The sequence below is a fragment of the Thunnus thynnus genome, chromosome 7 (assembly GCF_963924715.1).
Source record: "Thunnus thynnus chromosome 7, fThuThy2.1, whole genome shotgun sequence".
Lineage (NCBI taxonomy): Eukaryota > Metazoa > Chordata > Actinopteri > Scombriformes > Scombridae > Thunnus > Thunnus thynnus.
In genome coordinates, this window is record NC_089523.1 from 23,224,912 (window position 1) to 23,249,622 (window position 24,711).

Below are 24,711 nucleotides of genomic sequence, written 5' to 3' on the forward strand. Positions count from 1 at the left end.
ACATAGACTTCTTACAGATAGGTGACAAATTAAAGGAAAAACCAGTACAGGCCTGAATGCTTGACCCCTACAGTGTGGATGTCCACTTGTCCCTTTAGAGATAAGGGTCATTGCAAATCAATGCAAAGTTGCTCTGAGTCATCACCTTTATCCTATGATGAAACATTTCTATCCTGATAGGAGTGGTCCCTTCCGGGAGGACAATGCCCCAATTCACAGGGCACGAGGGGTCACTGAATGGTTTGATGAGTATGAAAATGATGTGACTCATATGCTATGGCCTTCACAGTCACCAGAATAAACTCAACTGAACACCTATGAGAGATTTTGGACCAACGTGTTAGACAGCACTCTCCACCACCACCATCATCAAAACACCAAATGAAGGAATATCTTTTGGAAGACTGATGTTCTTTCCTTCAGAAGAGTTCAGAGACTTGTAGAATCGATGCCAAGGTGCACTGAAGCTGCTCTGGCAGTACATGGTGGACCAACACCTTATTAAGACACTTTATGTTGGTTTTTCCTTTAATTTGTCACCCGTTGAGCTTCATTTGTCTTCAATGCATTTCAGTTTCCAGCTTACAACCAATTCCTCTTTGCATAGCTTGCAGATTTTTGTCTATGACAGACTTGATGTCAAGCTCCTGAGAAAGCTCAAAATACATTCCTTCTCCCATCATTCTCCCTGTTAATTAAGATTCATCAGCACTAATTCACTATGGTAATTTTGTCAATGAACAGCTGGAATGGAAGATTAGTGTGTAGACAGCCCACTTCTTTAAGATATGCACAGCGGGAAATATAGCAACAAGATGATTTTTTTTCTTTAAGGTTCTGAGTCTTCAGCTGCTGAATAAAGAAACAAGCCTAGCCAAATCCCAGGATTCACTACAAAGAGTACATTTAGAACTAGACAGCCCAGCAGTCAGATATTTTAGAGCATAGGATCCATAAATGTCTGGGCTTCATCATTTGCATATTGATAATGCAGCTGTTTCACCTGCTGCTGACAAGTTCACAAAGGCCACATTTGCTCCTCTACTTCAAAGCAATGAAGACTGCTGGCACTAGGTGCAATCATTTGAACCTCACAGGAGATAATGCAGATGCTATTTCATAGGCTGAAAATACAGTAGTTTAACGATACAGAATCGGAGCAAAGAACAAACGATTACACTAGTCTTGTAATATCATTTCCCAACAATTAAACCAACAAGACTGAAAACTAGTGTGAGCATGTAATCATGACTTCAATATGTGACAAATATCTATTATTGAGCGTGCCTGCCTTCTTCTCTTTTTAGTAAGAACTGGTAGCACTTGTCCCTATCTCTTACACCTTATAATCAGCCTTAGGCTCAATGTGGGAAACAATGATTTATACTGAGTGTAGACGTGCTGCACCTCCGCACCTTGGTAACAAGAAAGAAACCCTGTCAGTATGTGTTCCACCTTCTCAGCACGTGACTGATGAACAACTCTATTATAATCATCTCGATTCACAATAGGACACTTTCCCCTATTGCCAGATAATTAAGCTGATTTAGTCACACTTGAAAACACAGAACATGTGTGAGGGTAGTTCTCTGAACGCCACGGGTCTAAATAAGTTTGTTTAATTTGAGCAAAAAGAACTTTGAGTGTGCTAGAACAGTGAGATTACATATTATCTTATCAGTGTAGTTTAGTACAATTGTTAAGACATATACAGCAGGGAATAAAATAAATAAGTACAGTGCAGTGTATGTTAATACAGCCTAATAGAGTGGAGAACAAGCTGACTCATTGTTCAGTTCAGTTAGGGAGGGACTTGCGTTAAAAATATATTTAGTAGTTTCTTTTAGTCAGTAATTTTTTGTTGTTCTTCATTCCCACCATGTATCCATTCGCCGAACACGTACTCTCTGCTTATAGTGGTATTCTTTCAGGTGCTTTTTCAAAGCATTTGGAATGGGAAGAATGTTTATGCCGTCATAGGTGGTGCAGCTGCTGATGACCGCTCGGCAGATGTGCTGCAGGCTAAAGGGCTGCATGCGATGGATGGGGTTGGACAGCAAGGGCTCGAAGAACATGCAGGAGTTGGGGTCTTTGTAGTGTTCCAGTAAACCCGTAACTGTGGGAGCATGGAAGACGCTGGGGTCATGCACGTCGAAGCTAAAATTGTGGTTCCACTGTTCAATGCGAGCATGTAGCGAACGGCCGTAACGGCGGAAACTAACAGAAAAGAGGTAGTCTTCCTGGGCAGAGTCGCGCAGGAGGAAGGTTCCTTCAGGTTTTCCCTCTAGCAGGGTCTCTGCCTCGTAGCGGTCCATAACCCCCCAGTAACACGGGAGGTTGGTGATCTGCAGCAGGTCTGGAACTAAACAGTGAATGTAATCGATCTGGGTGTGAATGCGGTAGCCGTCGTGAGATTTCTGATGCTCAGTCTGAGGAGGTACAGCTCTGGAGGGCATGTTGGTCGCTGTAACCTCTGGGTCAACCGGAGGGTCGGAGATAGTGTCGCAGGAGTGAACAGAGGCTGACGCTGATGCGGAGGCCACCACCTCATCCAGAGTGTCCAGACAGCTCTGTAGTAGGAGTTGGTGCTGCTGTTGTCTTTGGAGAAGAAGCTGCTGTTGCTGCTGAGCAGAGGCTCTGTCCGCCCCCGCCAACTCATTCATACCATGAGCCAGTTTAGGCCCATGCTTGTAGAGAGGGTTAATTTGGGCCGTCACCTCGAATGTGTGGATCTCTGCATTAGGTGGTGGCTCAACCCCTTGTTCGATGCTAATGCGCCTGCGCTCTCGCAACCTGTCATCTACATCCTCCACCACAGCAGCCATAGCTGAAGTCGGGGCACTGCATACTACTTCAGAGTCAAGCACGGGAGGCTGGGTGATCGGGGCCGTGTGTTGCTTAATGAGATACCACTTCTGAGCCAGCTCTGACCCCACAGGGAAAGGGCAGTCATCCAACATCAACTCACTGAGATGGATCTTACGCCTCGAGGAGGCGCAGGCAGCTGATGATGATGAAAGAGCCTGCGGAGGTGGTGGTGGTGCCGCCGCACTGTGTGTCTTTATTGGGAAACACTGCCCCATTGCATCTTGGATTTTTTGCCGGAGAGTGCGACTGCTGCTTGACCCTCTGGCCTCACCCTCACTGGGTGCAGATAATTCTGTGGCAGAGTTAATAGTTCCCAGTACTGGCCTTGCTGTTGCTAGTTCTTGTCCAAGTAATGAGGCAGCAACTTCCCCACCCTGCCATCGCCAATTCTCTTTAAGAGGAGAGGAGGAGGATTGGTCCCTGTTCTCGAGGTCACTCAGAAGCTCACCATACTCAAAGCCATCACTGACAGGCCGCTCAGAGGCAGGTTCATGGGAGGAAAGGCCTTTTTTCTTCCCTTTCCCACCTTTCCGTCCACCACCTGCATCTCGTCTCTCCTCTGACCGACTCTGTCTGACCTTGGGGCGGGCTCCCCTCTCTCGATCTTTCCCTCGGTTCCCCGAATCCTTCGGTAATGACATGATGGATTATGTGGTGAAATGTTGACAGTTGTGCTAGACAATTGCACTTCAGGGAGTTGACTTGACCAACAGATGACTTGTAACTGCGGTTAGCTTTCAGCAGGAAGCTTCCCATCCGCATCCCTTGTGTGAGTCGTCATTATCATTACCCATGCACTGTGGCCACAAAGACGTTAAACAACCTGAAGAAGAAAATGACAGTTGTTAACGTTGCAGTTTGAAATAAGTCAGGATAACATATTGTCATATCACTGGTGATGACACTCAGTTACCAGTTTATTAAGTACACTTAGCTAAAACTATTGAATACAACAGCCCTGCAAGAAATCCTACTTCTTTGGGGTAATTAAGTTATTTTATTTAACTGCAACAATTATTTTCAACAGTGGTTACTTGTCTTATTTTTCAATAAATCGTTTGATCCAGAAAATGTCATAAAGTGCCCCTAAAATTTCCCAGAGCCAAAGACAATGTCTTCAATCTGCTTGCTTTGTCTGACCAACAGTCTAAAAACCCAAAGATATATAATATAATATCATAAAAGACTACTGATATTATATTGTATTACTATATTGCATTACACTGAGAGGTGTTTTCTTAAAATCTAGTCATCCCTTGTTGATATAAATGACAATAAGCTGGTAACTGAGTGTATAGTGTTATTTTTTTTTAAAGAGAAGAGGTAATAAGTGACTATAAGACAAGAAGAGTTCACGCACATGAGCATACTTTAAATTCAAGACACATTAGGGAAGTAGAATAATCAAACTCCACAGTCAGTGACAAGCCTCACTTCCAGTTTGATAGATCAAACCTCTATGTTGGTTCTGTGGCCTCTAGCTCTAGGAGACAGCTCTCCGTGCTGTCCTTTTATCTACACACAACTGACAAACTGTCAGAAACATGTAATGAGAAATGATGTGCTTCACAGCTTGGTTAGTTAAACCGCCCACTTCTTTAAAAAGTGACTTTGCTGTGATGCTCTTTGCTCTGACTTCCTGAGTCCGAGATTTGAAACAACTTCTAACGTTAAAGGACAGGTTCCCAATTTTCTTCACGTCTGTCTTAGAACAATAGTCAAGTGCCAAAATAAACATTGAAGATGTTTTCCTTGCTGTAATCATTCCTCCTGTTCATACCAGCTATTAAAAGATTCCCTTCAAATGTGCTTTCAATGTAAGTGATGGGGGGCAAAATCCACAGTGTCCACATAATCATTTTGTGCAAAAAAGCATTTAAAAGTTGATCTGAAGCTTATATGAGGCTTCAGCAGTCTGAGTCATATCAAGTGGATATCTGCCACATTTGCAGTCTCTTTAGCATCAAATTTCCTCCTTTTGTTTCCTCTTTGTGTTTCCCTGTTGAGCTGCAGTGAAAGTGTAACAACAAAAAGAGGGACATTGGCACTAAAAAGACTATAATGTTTAAAGATATCTACTTGATTTGACTCATTTGGATGGCTGAAGCTTCATATTAGCTTCCTATAAACTTTAAATAGGCTACATTTTTGCACAGAGGGAGGACTGTGGCTTTTGGCACTAATCACTTACATTGTAAGTACATTATGATGGCATCGTCTAAAGGTTAGTATGGACAGCAGGAATGATTACGGCAAGAAAATCCTATTTCCATGTTCATTTGAGCAACTGACTATTGCCTTAAGACAGACTTGAAAAACGGTGAAACTATCCTTTAATGTTTAGTCAAATCCACAGTTTTAACTTTAGATACGCCCATGACAAAATGAAGACAGAAAGTAGTAAATTAGCTTAGGTTTGAACCTCTAATTTCTAAATCGTGTAGAACTAATCGGCTTTTATTGTCTCTATTTTTACAGTTTTCATGTACGTCCAGTATCCCAATAGGATGTCCTCTCCTACATCACATCAGATAGAAAAAGTATTTGATCGACTAAAAACATGAATTTCCTAACCGTTTCCACTATGACAGAAGCTACCGCTAAATACTTTTAAGATGTCACACACATCGGGCTAATCGATGGCTCAATCAAAAGCCCATTTCTGTTGAAAAGTGAAACAATTCAAAGCGATAACATTACTGAGGCTAACAGCGTTAGCACTCAGCTGTTTGCGGTCAGTAGGCTAAGTTAGCAGCGTAGCTAGCTATCCGCTAACTTGGGTACTTTTAACTGTGAGAAGAACGGTTAAGTTGTATTTGTTACCACTTATATCTAGCTTTCTTAACAACAATACAAACTGTGGACATACCTTGGCAGTTGTTACTGAGTTCACCGACGAAATGGCTTCTGTCTCATCTTGGATAAACTAATGACGTTAACAAAAAGGCGGCTAGCTCGCATATTAGCAACCCGGAAGTGAAAAGTAATTGGAGTATCTCTCCTCAGTAACGTCGGAACATGATCACTTCTGCAACATCTCAGATGAGTGTAATAAGCAATAACTGAGAGCCGTCTTCTTGGTAAAAAGTGGAAATAAAGTAAACAGACACAAAGACAAACCACAAATGAAGTTGCAAAAGAACTGAACCTCTTTATTTGGACTGTCAATGATCCGACGGATGCTGCACTTCAGACCATTCACACATATGAGTGACAGTAAAAAAGTAGAGTGTAAGCATGGGATGCAAAAGGTTCATAAAAGATTAGGGGGAGTCATCAGAATTAAATATCAATTGTACAAGACAAAGATGTAATGTAGCCTGGAGCTGACAGCTGCATTAATTCAATGATCAAGCCTGGCAGGGACATTTACATGATCTCAGGACCACTTTATTAGGAGTCTCCATATGACACAGGCTCTGTACCTCCTAGTGGATTCTTGGTATGCGAAAATACACCAAGCTGACCTCATGAAGTCTATTTCCCAACTCGTTTCATGCATCACTGGAATGTAAACATGGAGTAAACATATTCCTTGGCCTGTTATTAGTGTTCAGTTTACTCATAATCACATCATTTGTGGCTCAGATAAGCATTGTCATCCCCTGCTGCATCTTCATTATGCACAGACACTTGCAGAAATCTGCTGCACTGTACCTCTGCGTCTATTTGCAGTAATATGTAGGCTGTCCAAAGCTTTACAGAGGCTATGAAAAGGATAATCTGAGCCATATGTAACATAACAGAGTTGATATACAGTATAGTGAAGTTTTCTTTTTTTTTCTTAAAAAAAAAAAAAAGGTAGCAGAGTCTTAAATCTGTCAGCATTGTTAACTTACTGAAGTCCTCTGCGGGCATGAGTGTGATGCATTTAGTAAGTCAGATCTATCCAAGAGCCTGCTCTGAAGAAATTCATGACTACAGTACTACTCAAGACCATTAAATCAACATATTGAGGATGCTGGAGCTGTGCATTTCAGGCACCACATGAACAGTTTATCAGGACATGACAGCTAACAGTTCAATCACAAGGCCAGGAAAGCTATTCTCTTTCATCACTGCATGACCAGAAAAGCAGGCGTTACATGCCTCATACAGGTATCACTTGAAAAACCTACTGTGACTCCTATGGAGCCCATAGATGAAGGGTAGAACACTTTTGTTTTCAGGCTCTACCGAGCCAGCTCATGTGCGAGAAGGCTTCAGTTCTTTAATGTGTTACATAGTGAGACAATGGAGTATTCATGACATCGCATAGCATGAATTGGGCATTATCCCAGAGAGATGTAAACAGTGACATTTAGGCGTTATAAACATACAACATTAGTTGCAAGGTTTCTGCTCTCTAGCTTTTGGTGACACTGGGCACCATCAACCACCATGTCCTCTATCTACAACAGTGCTCTATTAGTGTGGCAAAACATGCGATTATAGAAAATAAGCATAAGTTATCAATATCAAGGGAGAGTAAAAAATACAATTGGAAAAGATATCTGTAAATAACCATCTTTACTATACAGACCTCCTATGGCTCTGCTGAAATAAAATGTGAATGGTTATCCCTGCCTTATGATGCAACCAAAAGTGATCCAAAAGTTAAGACCATATTACACACACATGCACCTCCGCTCTGCCACATTCAAAGACAGAGGCTGTATAAGACAGTTTTTGATTCAACACTGATACCACATGAAAATGTTAGGGTTCTGAGACTGAAACACACCGAGACACAAACAGAAAATATGGACATCATCAAAAGCACCTTGAAAAGTATGATTCATCAAATCATCACATCGGCCGCGTGAGGAAGAGGGCACTGCGAGGGTGAGGCGCTGCGCTCCAGAGCATTTATTACATGATCAAGCTTCTTTTTCCAGAGCCAATCATAAAGGGGCCAGAGGGTTGAGATGGGTTTCATTTAGTTTTTTTCACTAAGCGTGAGTGTAAATTGAAAACACTCTACCCTCCTCGCTTTTATCAATTCAATATCAAATCAGCTCTTGCACAATACAAACCTCACCAGCCCTTATTCACCCCTCTGGGGATTCCTCGGCACAAAATGAGATTCATCATCATTTATGTAGTAGGGCATAAAATAACAGAGACAAACTGCAGCTGGCATAAATTCTTCAAACTGCTGTTCTTTAAAAAAAAAAAAAAAAAAAAAATTATACCATTCTGTTGCATTTCACTACAAATATCCTTCTCAAATTAACAATCGCACAACCCTTCTCTTTGGCTTTGTAGAAGTTGAGAGAACAGTCACCTCTACTTTGACTTTGTGTTTAGGGAAAACAACCAAGACAAAGGGGTATGCCTGCGGTTGAATTTCAAGCTTTTCCTCAGTCCTTTTGGTCCTCCTTTTCCTGCCTTTGCCACAAAAACATGTTTTCTAGAAAGAACAACAAGAACCAAGGAAAGCCGTCTTAAGTTTCAACCAATACAAGCACTCACTAGCACTGGTTATAGAACAATAGGGTGTCTAGGAGGTGTAATCATGTCTGTATAACAACACCTGTCTACAAGTGGAACATCTCAGTGAGCGTATCCTTGAGCCAATTACAGTTTAGTGCCTAATATCAAAGATAATTTAATAAAAAGTGCCTTTCTTCTGGCTGGAAATTTTCTGAATCTACGCATTATGTGGTGCAGGGGGCTGTGTCTGTCAGTGTGTTCTGGAAAGAAGCCTTGCTCCAAGGCAGGAGGAAAAGAAGAGTAACTCATAGGGCAGAACCCCTTTAAGACAGCACCAATCCACCGTTTTTCTCTCAGACCACGGCAAACTGAGCCTCTGCACGCCATGTCACAGTCCTGCAGGTGACATGGAGCAGTTTGCACAGTTAACCTTTTCTCTGTCCTGCAATATAATAATCATCTGTATTCCATTTTTAATAAACTTAGTTGTATATAATAAAGTACAAAAATATTAGAGAACATATACACAGTTTTTTGTCATTTTTGTAGTGACTGCTTTGCCTGGTTTTCTTAAGCATACGTATATCTTTGTGCTAGGTGGTGAGGAACTGAACAGGCCTCAACTGAAGTGTAGTTTTTCCTCTCTTCTTTTCATATTGTTGATGTCCGGTCTGTTCCATCTGAGGGGGGAGATTATAAAGAAATATGTTTTAAGACATTTACAATCATTGAATATAGTGCAACATACACATTTCACCCTCTAATGCTTAAAGGGATCATTCACTTTTTGGAGACTTTTATAGTTTATCCTCCTTTTCCAGAGGCAGAAAGTTAATAGTTATTCCCTTGTTCCCGCTGTCCAATGAAAGCCATGTATCTCTAAATTTGGAAATTTTAATTTTTCAGATAAAAGGATTAAATCTTCCTTTATGGGATGTGAAAATTGTACTTTTTAACTTAAATAAACCATTAAAAAACCCACTGGATTATCAGAAAAGATTCATTGTAAACTAAAGAGGGGCTGTTTATCTGAGCTCATGAAAGATGATATTTTGGAGGTCAATGGCTTTCACTGGACAGAGGCCATATGCATGTCTTTTGAAGATATGCCACCATTGAGCTAAGCCAATCTTAGATACATTTCTGGATGTCTATGCCAGTGGTTCTCAAACTGTGTGTCCCTTAAATGCCCCATTCAACTGTTTCATTAAGTACAAATTTAAAGAACAAATTTTAAATGTTGTAAAATGTTTTATTAACATAATCGTTCTTCCGATTCTAAGCTGAACATCTCTTTATTTTTGTCTGCTGAATTTCCTTTAAGATTGAGGCACTTTCTAATACCCAGCATCACCATACATTACTATTAGCTAATGCTAGCTTCCAAAATTCTATGTGCGGCGCTCTTAACCTTTAACCTTACAGGTCATCCTAATCTCGCAGTTCAGTGCGAGATTTGATGGTCGACTGTCTTCTGTCTAAATTAGGCTGCTAAATCACACTTAAATTATACACCAGATTTTGAACAGATTTTATCTGTATAGTCTCAAATGTGAATACAAATGCAAAACACATATTTTTTTCTTTTTATTAGAAAATTCATTTTGTCAGATGGAGGGTACATTGCACCCCAATGCCCCCCCCCCCCACCTAGCAACAAGCTGACTCCAAGGATTCTAAAGCCTGTGTTCGCTACTTTGATTTCATGGCAATGGACTAAACGTTACCACGCTCTAAATCAAAAAACTAGTTCATTAGCAAAACGCCTTAAAGCATTAGCTATGGATAAATTCCTCACCAAAAAGAGAAGTGAACCAGACTGTGAGACAGTATCACAATAGTTACATTGCTCTGGGATTTTCGTGGATGGGAGATGCTGCTTACCCCCAACCAGACTGCCTTATCTGCAGGGAGAAGCTAACAAATGACGCGATGGTACCCAGTAAGTTCAAACACCACCTGATCACAAAGCAAAGAAGACACTCACTACTTCTAACAGTTAATGGGACAAAATGAAAAACACAGCCAGAGGATGCTTATATTAGGGTGGGCTGGTAGAAATAATATGGGCGACTCGAGCGGTAGGTAGGCCAGAGGTTAGAGAAGCGGACTAGCAGCCTGAAGGTTGCTGGTTCCAATCCCTGGCCAGATGGCACATAACTGGTGGGTTGTCAGAGTCAAGATCAGATACAAGCTCCTACCATTGTGCCCTCAGGCCTCTCCAGCAGCGTGTTTGTGAATGGGTTGTTTGGATGGGTTAAATGCAGAGGATTAATTTCCCCCATGGGGATTAATAAAGTAGTATTCTATTCTAATTTATACAGAACAATATGAAGCAGGGAAATTGGGAGGTAATGAAGCAGCATTTTTAAGTTTGCTGCTACCCTATGATTTGAGTCAGTGGAGGGCAGATTGATTTACCCTAAAATAAAAAAATCCTTTCAACATAATTTTAAAATAATCAACTCCATAATATTTCTTTCCATTGGATGAGCTTAGTTCTCAAATAAAATTAAAACCTGATCTAGTGAGACTTCTCACCATAGCCAATATTTACAAAAATAGAAGGTAGTGTATTATTTAAACTCAAACTGAAAAGTGACAAAGAAAACAACTCTGAAAGCTCCTGCAGGTGTTTACACACAGCGGACAGGTCTGTCTCATTTGGGACATTTCTTGACCAACACTGGTTTTGCAACAAGAATTTCATTTTTCAGACTCACATTGCCACAGTGCCAGCAAGCACACGCAGAGGGCACAAAAAGGTGGAATCTGGAAATGGACTAGATTTGTGTACAAGACTGAATATGGCTGTCATTAGTTCTACCTTCTTCTTGGAAAATCTTTCCATTTCTGAAATGTCCCTGTCAAGGATGTTGAGCAGGGATCTTTTCAGAGACTGACGGGAGGTGATGGTGGGATCATCAGAATCTGTATGACCTACAGATGAGAGCACAACACTTTCTGTTTGTATTTATTCATTCATTGATTTTGTATCGCCGACCAGTGGGGAAAGTTCATAGTTGTCATAGCAACACCCCTCCCCCTTGGCATGCTCCAAGAGACAGTGGGTCCACACTATTACCATGCCTGCATATGCCTGTGGTGCGCTGAGTAGGCGGAGTCTGCACACCGTGAGACAGTTATCGTAGTCGGCAAATACACCGGATCCACCGCTAAATTTCAGCGGTGAGAACGGCATTTATGTAACCACGACTACATGGCCCATACAAACACAAACAAGTCAAGGGAGATTAATAAGAAAGAACTGATGAATGTTATTTGAGCTCAGATAAAATAATATTGTGAACATTACTATCCATGCTGGCAATTACCTGTCAACTAAGAAAGCTACTGTAGCTTTTGCCCTGTAGGCTGACGTTGTTGTTTGTTTTATCAGCTGACAATTACATGATTGCTGCTGCTGGCTGACAGATTACACTCCATTTAAACACTTTTCCCAGCCCTCGCCGTTATGTGTTAAGTGGTGCACCAGCGCGCTGAAATGGAGCGGCCCCACTCTGTGCAGCGGACAGGTCTGCTTCAGAGCTCTGTGTGTATGTGCCTGAACATGACAAGAGGGGGTTGGCAGTGAACTTAACTTCTGATTGGGTGAGCAAGACGCACGTTTGTGTGGGCTAAGCCCACCCTTGCCAATAGCCACCGCTGGCCTTGGACAAATGCCTACCTCAATTTAAGCTCACCTGGCCTATGTGTGACAGCATCTGCACAGATGGAGCAGCTGCGATGACAAGCAAAATTAAGGGCTTTGTTACTTAAGAGAAGGAGCAGAACTCTACCATCCAAGCAATCCACTGCCCCTTACACCGCAAAGCTCTCGTAGCCAAAACAACGCCACTCGAATTGACTGGAGTGTTGGATCGGGCTGTGAATATTGTGAACTTCATCAAATCAAGTCCCCTGAAATATCAACTGGGTTCGATTTTGTGCGCGGAGATGGGGGCTAAGCACCATGCGTTGCTACTTCACGCAGAGGTGAGGTGGCTCTCACGGGGAAAGGTCTCGAACGGTATGAAGTGAGACAGTTTGTCAGGGAACATGGATTGCTTCACATGGATTTAACCAGGGATGAGGCGTGGTAGGCAAAGCTGGCCAGAAGAACGAAACCATTCTCAGCACAACAGGCAAATTCTTTCGTTAGGCTTTCGTTCAAAGTCGGCCCTCTGGCGAGAGACTTTGATGAGTGGGTCAACTGAGATGTTCCCCCTGGCCATCGGCACACAGCAGGGGTAAAACAGGATTGCTCAATCTTGTTGTCAAGCACCTGGACACACTGGAAGAGAGGTCTACCAGGTACTTCACTTCTGCCAACATGAAATACTATGACTGGGTTCACACACCATTCCATCCTCTTTCCTCTGCGTCAATCCAGACACTGACCATGAGATGAAAAGAAGAGCTGACTTAACTAAAAGAGGATTGCTCACTGAAAATGGACTTTGCAGACTTGCCCTCTTGGTTGCAGGTAGCAAAGGAATACCCCAATCTATCGGAGCGCGTGGTTTCTGTTTTATTACAATTCCCGACCACATACTTGTGAGCTGGCCCTCTTGTCGATGACATACATGAAAAACAACAGAAGGGAGCGCTTGTCCGTGGAGCAGGACGTGCAAATGGCACTGTCCTCTGTCCTGTCTCGGATCAAGACACTCTGCTCTCAGAGACAGGTGCACGTTAGTCATTAATTGTCCCTTCCTATGTAAGTAACAAAAACCCTACAATTAAAAGCCCTACCAAATTAATTGAAACAACATAGGTTACTGTAATAGGTCATACATTTAGCAAGTAGGCCTAATTGTTATCTTTTTTTTTTTCTCTATGTGTAATTTTTTTGTTATAGCACACGAAGTAGCCTAGTTATTGTGAAATAAAATCTGATTTGTTGGCTCATGACACATGATTTGGTTATTATATATAAATAGCCTGTTACATTATAAATAATATAAGTATTTTAAAGCTGATTTTATGAAAGTCTAGTCTAAAACCACTAAATTCTGGAGACATGATTTTGTAACAAGACTTCAAAAAAGCCTTGTTATCCCAATTAATAAAAACTGTAAAAAAAAAAAAAAAAAAAAGTTTTGATAAAATATGATTGAGTTATTTTTATTGTGAATGATCTATTTGAGATGCAATATAGCCTCTATCTACATACATACAGTATATTCTATATTTATGAGGATGCATACATCAATATTTAAAAAAAAAAAAAGTGTGCCTCGGAAATTTCATTTTCATAAGGGTGTGTCTTGGGACAAAAAAGTTTGAAAACCACTGGTGTATGCCATAAATTGGCATCTCTTCCCAAAAGCTGGGAAAGTTTAACACTTTGTACTTGTTAGCCAAGTGTTAATGAAAATACATACAATATCCAAACAACTTTGGAGCTACTTTTTCCAAAAGATGCATTTATCCATCTGCCAAAGCTTGTAAATCTAAACAAAAATGCACAGAATGCTTTATATGATCTTATTTATTTGGTGATCGTGATGTAGAGACTTTCTAAAACATGAACTGACAACATGTCACCAGTAATCTGTGGAGAAGACCCTACGTGTATTTTCCATCCAGACATCCAGAACGTAACCCAAACTAGGCTAAACTCACTGTTAAACATACTTTCAGACTGCACACACAGACACAAAAAGACATGAATCACTTTATCTGTCTCTGGAAAGGAGGGCAAATACTTTAAATTCCCCAAATTCATCTAACTTGCATAAAATGCAACAGGAACAACTTTTTAAGTCAGTACCATAATACTTGGGGAAAAGTAAAAAATACAGAACAACTGAATCCTGAAGTTGTTTGACATTTTGTCATTCAAGTGAAAAGTGTAGAGCAGTGTACAAAATTAACTTTTTTGTCCACTGGCTAAATGCCTGGTGAATGTTCAAATTTTACCAGCCACTCAATAGATTACCACTGTTTTTTTTGGCTGGTGAGTGGAGTGAAGCAAATCTATCAGCCACTTGCATATTTTACCAGCATTCTGCTGGAGGCTGGTGCTAATTTTGTGCCCTGGTGTAGAGGTATTAGTCTTTCTCTCTCTGCACGAAGAACCTGAGTATGACTTGACTGATAATACTGTATAATTTAAATATTATGAAATATTAATTAACAAATATAACTAATGAAATATGGATTATAAAAGTCAACAGACCTTTCCATCTGTTTCAATAGCTAAAGTTGTGTGGTGACAAATTAGTATGTACAGTATTGCTTTTCTTTAGGGACATGGTTGTTCATTGAATGTTTTTTAAGTGTTTTAGTTATTCAACATCTGTCTACTGGACCAACATATATCATGAATATATAACAACTTATTATTGTAATAAGATGTTGTTGTCTTGTTGATAGTTGTGTGAGGTTTGCCAGCCTGTGGCTTATTTAGCACGAGACTGTTGAGGACACTTACCCCCTAAGGCATGCTCTGTCATACTGAGGCACAGTGACTCCAGCGTAGGGTTGATCTCCAGGTCAGCACCTGGAACTTGGCATTCTAAGGGAATGAGTAAAAACAGTCTCAGTCCAAAGGAAGATTAAGGATTATATTACCTTTAGGATTGCCATAAAGTCAATTTCTTCACACTCTAAATATACAAAAACATTGGTGCCTTTTTCTATTAACAGATAATGTCCAAAGAGGATTCATTAGCCAATTTTACAAGGAAAAGAACAGTTTCAGTTATCAGGCCACAAATATGCTTTATCTGATTCAAACTGAGAAATAACACAGTTTATGTGTGCTGAAGAATAACTGTTATTATGTCAATGTGATGTTCAGATGGTTCTTTGACCTGATAATAATCTAAGGACCAAGTGATTGATACTAGAATGCATGAACTGGCTCTGTTAATAGCCAAACAAATAAAACAAGATTCAACATGCTGAATCTGCTGCTGATGATGGTCAATTAGAGCCAATGATGGTGAACACACTGCAAAAACTACAAGCCATGGTACTGAAAAAAAGTGAATGTTATGTAGGTGATGAGGACCTGCAGGTGTAAATGTAGTTCTTTTAATTATTTTAATGAAATATATGTTTTAAGGTTGAACGGTAAGGCATTTGTACAGTCACAGAGAACCATATCATGGATAGCACACTCACATATGGTATTTGGACTAAAAGCTCATCATTACTCGCTCATTTTTTTTACACAACATCTCCAAGTAAAGGAAGAGCCGGACACACTTCCATTGGAAAGGGCACTGCATGATGCATAACTAACTGTTAATCAATGAACAACCTGACATTTTGATCAAACTCAAGCAAAAGCAGCCAAAACTAGAAGGCCAAATAATTTGCACTATGTGACGAGATGCTTTGTAAAGTACATATTATCTGTCTGCATGTTTCAGAAAGGCATGGTACCAAACAGCCTCTGTAATGTTCCTCCCTTGCTGTGTGGCTAAAGTGAAGTGTTTATTTGTCCGGCATGAATCACAGCTTACAATTCACTTGCTTAAAAATCAAAGTGTGACCACAAGTGCCCACTTGAGACGCACTTAAGATGTATTCTGATGTCAGGTGTAAACTGCAGTCTGTCTCAAGTGGATGTAGACATGATCGGGATTACTGGATATATGATACTGGTTTGAAGAGAGACAGAGTCTGAGTGAGCTTGAAAGTTAAACTACAGCACATAGACCAGCGATGAGCGTTTGAGTGTTAAGTCTGACCCTTGACTGATCTTTATACTCAGCTGCAAGATTGTGCAGTGATGACTGAAGCCTAAACAGCTGGGACTTTTTGGCTTCCACATATTTCACACAAAAGATCTATATTGACTCTGTTAAAACATGACAAGACCATTACAGATGACTCTGCAGTGCTTGTGCGTGGCATCTGGCACACGGGCTGAGGCAGCCTAGAGGTTATGTATATTGCAAAAGGTGACAGATTGTTTACTGCAATATGCTGCTAAGCTGTCTCTTTATTTTGTCCTTGGCAAAGGGGGTGAGCAGGTCTCTATTTTGGCACCTGACAGATTTATAGCTATTTTTTAAAGTTGTGTAGCATGCACAACTTGATATCCTTCTCATTTGGAAAAAAATACATTTTACTTTCAAAACACAAGGAGTTGTAAATAAAAGACATGTAGATATTACTAGTGTGATAAAACATAAGAATAAGGTTAAGAGAGGTACATTTGTAGCCACATTTTGGGTACAATATACAGTGAATTAAAATAGAAATAGAGGGATAGACTTTAAGTGTAATGTGGACAATGTTACGGACAGAAGAGGCATGACCTCACACAATACCTTGCTGCTGGAACATGAGCATGGTTTGCGGGGAAGTGTGGACAGGGAGTGAGTGGGTCCGCTGCACAGAGCTGCGGCTCTGACTTGGCATGCTGTTACTGCCCCCAGGGTTGGCAAACCACAAGTTCTATACGAGGGAAAACACAAATACTCATTACACAAATGCCACTCATCCAAGGAGGTTGAGATGGGTTTGCTTTCATCAGCTAAGTCAATAAACAGAAACTCTTGAAGCTATGAGAATAAATCAATTTGTATCACAAATGTGATGCCTAACCCCTTGTACTGTCTTGTCTGTGTATATTGCCTTTTCCACTTGTTTACTAAGGTGTATTATGACTTCTTGGGTATGTCATCATGTGACATCATGTCATCTTCAGATAATTTGAATAAAGAAGAGCAAATTGTTTGTGCTAGAAATATGGATTCAAACTTTCAACTGTCTAGTCAGTATTTAGCAGAAAAAGTTTTAAAAGGTCAACAAAAATAAAAAGAAAGTCAAAAAACAACAACAAATGTTTGGATATTTGACGTTTTTTCATGATATATTTTGTCTATGTGTTAAAGTTAGTCATCAGTGTCACAAACTGGTGTTGAATTGCCCATCCAGTGCCTGGAATACTGACTTGTCTACCCTGGCCTGCCAACGCAGGATTAGTGAGTGTGTGACGTGGAGACGCTCCTCCGATCCCACCGGGACTAAGAAGACCCATGCGCCCAGCTGGGAGTCCACGAGGGGTCATCTGGAACTGCCTTTGGCCCCGCCGGGCTACACCTCCACTCACAGAGCCTGCTGTGGGGAGGGAGTTGGACCCATAGGTCCAGCTGGAGTAGGAACAGACAAAAAAAAGGAAAATATATCAAAAACCAAGAGCATTAAGAAAACAGCACATTCATATGATGAAGCTACTTCATAAGAAATGATACTTATTTGAATGAGGAAGCAAGAGTGAAAGAGAAAAGGGAAGGAAAAGAGAATCAAAGCAAAAGTTAGACAGCAGGGATGAGTGCGAGGAGAGAGTTACATTCAGCTGGTGTGACATCTCCCCTGCTAAAGAGGGAGATCAAAGGTAAAAGAGGGCTCACCCTTTCTGTCGGTACACAGGCATGTCCAGCATAGCTTTCCGAGGGAATAGGCGGAGCAGTTTAAGGACCTGCTGCTTCCAGGAGACCAGCCTTTTCTTGTGAGTTTCTGTGAAAGCCTGACAGAGAGAGAGAGAAAGAAAAAAGGTTTCAGATTTTCAAAGAGCATTAGCAGGGTTTCAAAAGACGCTTGTGGAATTTGTGATTTTCGGAAGGAAAGGGCAGGTTTTATTCTGCATTTGAAGAGGAAAAACTATGATAATTACGAGATTCTCTTTCATATAGATATATTTTCCTGATTTAATATTTTAAGGTATTATTTTTTGTGCAATAAGACTAACATCAAGTGCATTTGTAAGAAGGCACGAATTCATGGACACTAATTGCTTTAATATATTCAGCAAATGAAAAAAACATCATTTGCAGGCTCTAAACTGAATTCGACTGAATTATGTCATACTGCTGAGTACTTATTCACCTTAGATCAACCAGTGCCAAATGTTGGTACCTTAAGAGCGGGTTATGTTGTGTTAATAAGATTCCTTATGAGCCTTCAAGAAATTTCTTTCCTGTGTTCCTGTTTGTACTTTCAGATATCAGCCTTAATTTACTGTTTCATGAGTACAAGCAGAAATAGCCACAGTAAGATGTTTGATGAAGAGCTGAAGATGACAGGCTCTTAGTGCATTTTGGGCAAACAGCACATCTCCAATACGTAGGCTAAACAACTTATTTTACCTTGTTTATTAATAATTTATTATTTATTATCGTTTATTTTACCTTACACAACAAAATGTTCTAAATAAATAACAATGCTGAAATTGAGAAGTTTGGACTTTACTAATGAAATTACATTTATCTTATTACAGAGAGTAAAGTACTGAAAAAAGGTACTAGTGGGTACCGGTACCAGTTCAAATGTGAACAGTAGCCAACCCTGGCAAGTTCTCACCTCATGTGTCAGACACTTCTCAATGAGCTGAAGGTAACAGCTGATATTCTCCTCGTCTGGTCTTGACACCAGCAGCTGGGTGCACACTGAAATAAAAAAAGCCAGGGTTTAATATTCATGTAGAATGAGTAAATTTGATAATCATGTTAAACTTATTCTAAGGATTACTGCAGGATTTAAACTCTTTTTCTACATGATGAACACTGACAAGGATATTTGGATATAACTTGTAAAGTATGTTGTTATGTTGTTGATTGTGCCTTGTGTGTGCTCGTGCAAGTGACAAGAGCTTTTCCTGAACAAAAAAAAAAAAAAAACATCTCTCTCACCTTTACCCATCACACGGGTGAACTGTCCAGCAATGTCGCCATCTGAGATGGGTGTGGCTGAGGAGTCTCCATCGCAGGGAGGTGGGTTGTGGGTCTGGAAGCCATCTGAGGCCGGCTCTTTATCTGCTCCTGATTTTGTGGCTTCTGAAGGAGAGGTGGTTGTGTCCCGGGCAGTCTGTGCCGCACTGGGTGGGCTGTAGGCCTTGATGGGTGTGATGATGATCTGTTGCAGCTCTTGGAGGGCGTTACGCAGGTTTCCTCCTTCCAAAATGTCCTGCAAGGATATAAGGACATTAGTGTCCCATGGTGTATAAATGAGTCACTGGTACACTTTCGGGTGCAGTGTGACGTTGTGAGTGGATCTGTATTTAAGACTTTTACGCTATTGACATGTCATACAGCAATACACTGAATCCCTACCAGCCCTGCTCTGTACACTATGTAGCTAAATCACAGGATCATCAATTACTTCACACTCAGTATGAGTAAAAATTCATCAAGACAAAATCTGTTTTCAGCATGAGAAAAACAACATCATCCAGTTTCAATTACCTTTTCTAAAGACTTGAGCACACTCTGCCTCTCTCGCAGTTTCTGGATACTCAAGGCAATCTTATGTCGTGCTCCTTTAGTGACGTTCTAAAAAGGAGAGACAGGAGATAACAAGATGGCATGAAAAGCAGACGAGTCATTTCTTGCGGGAACACTGGGCAATTTATACAGTTACTAAATAACAAACCTAATCACCATCTGTTTCATTAAAGCCAAGGGGCAGAGGCAAAATCGCAACCATTTCTATGTGTGACTGGGTGGATATAACTGTGGGGTGCATTGCTTAATTTCATGCCTCATTGAGAGTTGATGTATCATCAGGTTTGAAGACAGTAAGGTTCACAATTGATAAGGAGGGTGGAATAATCAAAGCCATGCCCCTGTGTATCAAAAAGAAGGCTTAAAAACCTGCGACTCCAGGTGCTGCTCTGTTAGAATCATCATCTCCTCATAGGTCATCTGGGAGAAAAGTGATGCATATTTATGAAGGCGAAGACTTTTCAACCATGCGGGAACATCTAGAACAAACACACACCAAGGAGCAAAAAACAGTTGTTACATTTCAGCTGATATCACTACAGCTGATGGCAGTGTATGGCTTTTACCATAGCCAAATATCATCTATGTGAGCGCCCTGGGCTTAGTTGGTGATGAACTCTGACCTTTCATGCCACTGCCATCCTCCTGGAAAGTGTTGCGTGTGGAGCCCTGGTCTTCTGTCTGCTCACTGCCTGAAGAGGCCACACTGCTCTGGGGGGAGAGGGGTGCGTGATCTGTTGGAATGAAGTTCTGCCGGCCCCCTGCATCATCCTGGCTAACCCACTCAGAGCCACAAGCCTGGGGACTGGAAGGGATAACGGACATGGACTTCTTCAGAGGGCTGGGCTGCATCTGCCCACCCAGACCTGAGGAAGAGAATAATTCAAGTATGAGAAAAAACAGAAAAAACATTTTTGGAGAAGAAACGTCCACAACACTCTAAGATTCTAAGATGATAAAAGCTATTCAACATCTTCACCTAAGTCATATAGTTTTCACAATATGGGGGACCAAACTATCTCCTCTCCATGTTTTCTACGCATTTGAATAAATTACGAAGTATGAGAAATATAACCTGTGTTATTGCTGTTGATGGGAGAGGACATTCCGCCTGGGAAAGACATGTGTCCGTTCTGTCCTGCCGGAGACGTGCTTGATGAGGGAGACTTGTCGTGCCAGGCGTGGCCAGGGTCCAGAGCCTCAGCAGAGCTGGGCCATTCATCTGAGCCCTGGCGGGGGTGGTAGGGGCTGGAAGGAGCTCGAGAGGAGGATACATAGCCACTGGATAAGTGCTCCTCGAGGTGGTTCAGCCACATGGCCAAAGAGGTGCGGTCATCCAGTGTGGTGGCAGGGTGGATAAGCGCGTAGGACAGCAGCTGTCTGCTCTCTTCCACAAACAGGCTACTCTCGATAGTGTGACTCAACACCTTCTGCAGCAGCTTCATGTACTCACATTTGGCCTCGCTGTTGCGTGGCTGCAGCAAAGGCAGATGGGACAGCAGCAAGGACACCACTTTCTCCTTTGGCTCCTGATGCCACTGGCTGACAATAGCTAAGGACAAAGGGCAGATAGAGTGTTTCACCAGTGAATGATCTTTCATTATTGGTTTGATACATGCCTTCTTCAACATAAAAAAAGATAATCAGGGATAATCCATAATGTGTAATAAAATATTCTAATTAATTCTCCGCTACCTGCATTGTTGGCCTCGGCTTCTAGGATGTGGATCTCTGTGCAGTCTGCCAGCCAGTGTTCAAGGCATATGTGTAAGAAGCGAGCCTGGGTGCGGGACACCCTCTTCAGGAGGGACAACAGTGCCACCGTCTGTTCACACTCATTCCAGCCTTTGAACCAATCTGTAAGGATACCTACCTGGTCTCGGAACATCATGGCGTGTCTCCTCGGTAAGGAGAACAGGAATGTGTGGAGGGGGAGTAGGGTACTGGAAAGAACACTTTTCTGACACAGACAGGATCAGTCTCGCCCCGCACAGCGGGGTCGTATTTGCAACAGTCCTGGGATCCCCTCAGACTGGACCGAGGGGCCCTCACATGGTTCAGGTGCAGAAGAAACTGCAGACAGGGATGTTGTGTGGATTGTTCAGAAGATGTCTTATGAAGTGAGGCTGAGAGTATGTGTCAAATGTAGCTGGTAATGACACGAACAGGAAAAGCTTTTTTGCTCACTCTGGCATGTTCAGGATCACATCATCCGTGCCCTATTAAATCAACAAACAGAGAGAACGATCTTAGATGATTACTTCAAATTTAAAATATTAACCAACCCACTATTTAGTTTCAACACTTATCCATTACCAATTTGTTTAGCTTTTCTACTTTTAACATATTCACTGTGATGCCAATCATATTTTTATGTATAAACAAATCAACATGAGTGCTATGACATCCATCCATCCTACAGACTTAGTACTTGAATATGTTTTTCTTGTGGTTGTTCTATTAATATTTGAGGACATAAATTTCTCTGCCCAAAAGCTGCAAACAAAAGAGTTATGATCTTCTTAGATGATGGAAATGATCATTAGCTTGTGAATGACAATCTGCATTGATAATGGGAGATTGATATTTTATTGTAAAGAATAATATATCCATAAGCGATAATGGAAACTTTTTCTGATTTCCAAAGTATGGAAATGATAAGGAATATAACACGAAATTGGTGTTCTATAACTTTTCCATAGCTACAGCATGGACCTGATATGTATAATTTATTCAGGTTCAAAACAAGATGAGATCTGAGAAATGTCCAAAAAACCTTGCAAATCAATTCCTGAAATTCCTAGTTATAACTGTGACTTTATGAGTGTTACTTGAGGTAAGCTAATAAACTCTACTCTTGTCATTCATGAGTCATATCATAACAGGCGCAAGCCATTCACAAAAGGTGTGCCAAGCAAGTTATCGAAAAGATAACAGTCTAGGTCAGTAACGCTGTGAGTACACTAGAATAGGCTGCTATGCAAAGAATACGAGCTGTCATCGGTGCCCTTTATTATGATTTACAGTTAATAATAATACATCATTTATCCGATAAAAGTGGGACACAAATATCATGACTAACCAGCAAGAGTAATGTTACATGTCAAAACTACCAACTCCCAAACACTGCGAACGGTAGCACCTGTAACATTATGAGCTATCATTTTTATTTAAGAACAAACCCGAGTGTCTGACTATTAGCTCTGGTCAGCAAACTGTTGTTGCGAGGTTTATTAAGTTGAAACAGGCTAACATTACACCCGGCAGCCTTGCATTAAATAGCGGCTGGCCATAGTTAGCTTAGTCGGCCTAGTCTGTGATGGGGGATTCAGGATTTGTATTGTTTTTCGTTGACGCTGTTGCTGCTGCTATGCCCCCTTTTCTCCCGTTTCGTACGTGCAAACAGGAACGATAAAAACAAGGTTTTATTCGACATAAGGTTGAGGCTAGATAACTACATACAGTTATGTGAGTAGACATTTAAAATCAACGGGCTCAAAGGGTTTGTTGTTTACCTTTGTCAGTTGTCACTGGTTAGCGGGCTAGGCTAAAGTGCTAATGCATAGCTAGCTCGACGGTAGCTTCTTAGCTAGCAAGTTTTGCTAATAGATGCAATAACGTTAGCTTAGCTGAAAGAAGCGTAGATTTCGATCCCATACGTGGTATTCCTCAAGGATATTCCTCCACAGCGGCAAGCTCTCGTGGTTTCAGACACACCATGTTAAAGAATGTATGTACAAAATGTTTATTGCAATACAGAAAATAAAGAGTATACGCCTGGAGAAATCTACTTCGATTTTGAGTTGACGTAAGACGTGGGCACGACGTCATACGTCTGGACGGTACGTAATTTTAGTTTTGTTCCGCCCTCATTCTGGTAGATTAAAAAAACGCTCCCACTCTGTCTAACCAGTAAACACGTCATGTTCTGCAGTAAAAGTGAAGTAGGCACTACAGGCACATGAAAGAAAACAGAAGACATTCATCTTTATATTTACAGCTTATATTTACTGCATATACGGTTTTGGTATGAAAAGTTTCATATTAGTGTTTCAAAGGTGTTTTACTTGTCTGTTACTACTCAATATAGACTAAACTAAAGGGATGCAACCAACAATTATTTTTATCATGGAATAATCTGTTGATTATTTCTTCAAATATTTGATTGACTGTATTAATCAATTATCCTCAAATTGCTTGTTTTTTTATGACTAACAGCCCCAAACCCAAATATACTATTAGGCTTACATTTACAAGCAGCAAATTCTGACATTTGAGAGGCCGAGAACAAATGAATGTCTGGCTTTTGTACAACTGATCATTTCAGCACAAGAGTAAACATTTAAGTCTTACCATGCTGACAATCTTACAATGATTGCAGTATTACTCTGAGTGGGTTGAGTGATCAAACTATTCAAAAAAAGCACATAATAATATGATACACAATTATTATTATTATTATTATTATTATTATTATTATTATTATTATTATTACTATTATTATTACATTTGTATAGTATCTTTCATATAGTCAATGCAACTCAAAGTGCTTTACATCAAATTGTAGATGTAAAAGAAATTAGCATGAAACACTTAAATAAATTAAAAGGTGGCAAACAAAACATTAAAATATAATAAAATCAGGGTTGAATAATAGCAATAAAATTTAAAATAAGATTAAATAAAATAAAAATTAACTCTTAGTAAGATTCAATAAAAGCAAGCCATACTACATATGATGCACATGTAGTCAAATAGATTGAAAGAATAATGTAACACTGTGGCAGGTACCTTTTTATGGAGGACGTTTGCTGTTTATGCTTAAGTACATCTCTCTGCATATATTTCTAAACTTTTACACAGATGCAGGACTTTTGATTAATGTTATACTGTTGTGTAATTGATGCTATGTTTATAGGATTTCAGTATCTTTCCTACATCTGCAAGTTTCTACACTATTTGATATCCATTCTTATAAAGTAATAGGAAGTGAAAGTAACCCTCACCAATGCAGTGATATTGATCGACAACGAATTGCAAAATAAATCTATGTCAACTTCAAATGATGTAGTTATAGTGTTCAAGTTAAATACAATCTCTTCCGCCATGCTGAGATCCATAGGTTTGGTGTGGCTATTTTTTTCTTTTATGCATTATAGAAGAAGTAACAGATGGTGTCATC

General features: G+C 40.5%; 2 protein-coding genes across 3 annotated transcripts; both read right to left on the minus strand.

The window, feature by feature from the left end:
• Nucleotides 1–1,603: 1,603 nt before the first annotated feature.
• socs9 (suppressor of cytokine signaling 9) lies at nucleotides 1,604–5,857 on the minus strand. The gene is made up of 2 exons (XM_067595037.1): nucleotides 5,738–5,857; nucleotides 1,604–3,691 (listed from the first exon to the last, which is right to left on the minus strand). The coding sequence occupies exon 2, from the start codon at nucleotides 3,507–3,509 to the stop codon at nucleotides 1,869–1,871; it is 1,641 nt and encodes a 546-aa protein (XP_067451138.1). The 5' UTR covers nucleotides 3,510–3,691; nucleotides 5,738–5,857; the 3' UTR covers nucleotides 1,604–1,868.
• Nucleotides 5,858–5,999: 142 nt separating this feature from the next.
• On the minus strand, nucleotides 6,000–23,366 carry LOC137186252 (protein Smaug homolog 2). Of its 2 annotated transcripts, XM_067595036.1 has the most exons (14): nucleotides 23,045–23,366; nucleotides 21,717–21,748; nucleotides 21,225–21,602; nucleotides 20,605–21,081; nucleotides 20,153–20,395; nucleotides 19,899–20,008; nucleotides 19,491–19,577; nucleotides 18,939–19,212; nucleotides 18,610–18,695; nucleotides 17,661–17,776; nucleotides 17,201–17,399; nucleotides 16,575–16,701; nucleotides 14,723–14,806; nucleotides 6,000–8,963 (listed from the first exon to the last, which is right to left on the minus strand). In XM_067595036.1, the coding sequence occupies exons 3-14, from the start codon at nucleotides 21,418–21,420 to the stop codon at nucleotides 8,935–8,937; spliced, it is 2,028 nt and encodes a 675-aa protein (XP_067451137.1). In that variant the 5' UTR covers nucleotides 21,421–21,602; nucleotides 21,717–21,748; nucleotides 23,045–23,366; the 3' UTR covers nucleotides 6,000–8,934. The 2 variants fall into 2 exon arrangements, with proteins under 2 accessions (XP_067451137.1, XP_067451136.1); XM_067595035.1 differs by having other exon boundaries at nucleotides 21,225–21,748.
• Nucleotides 23,367–24,711: the final 1,345 nt, after the last annotated feature.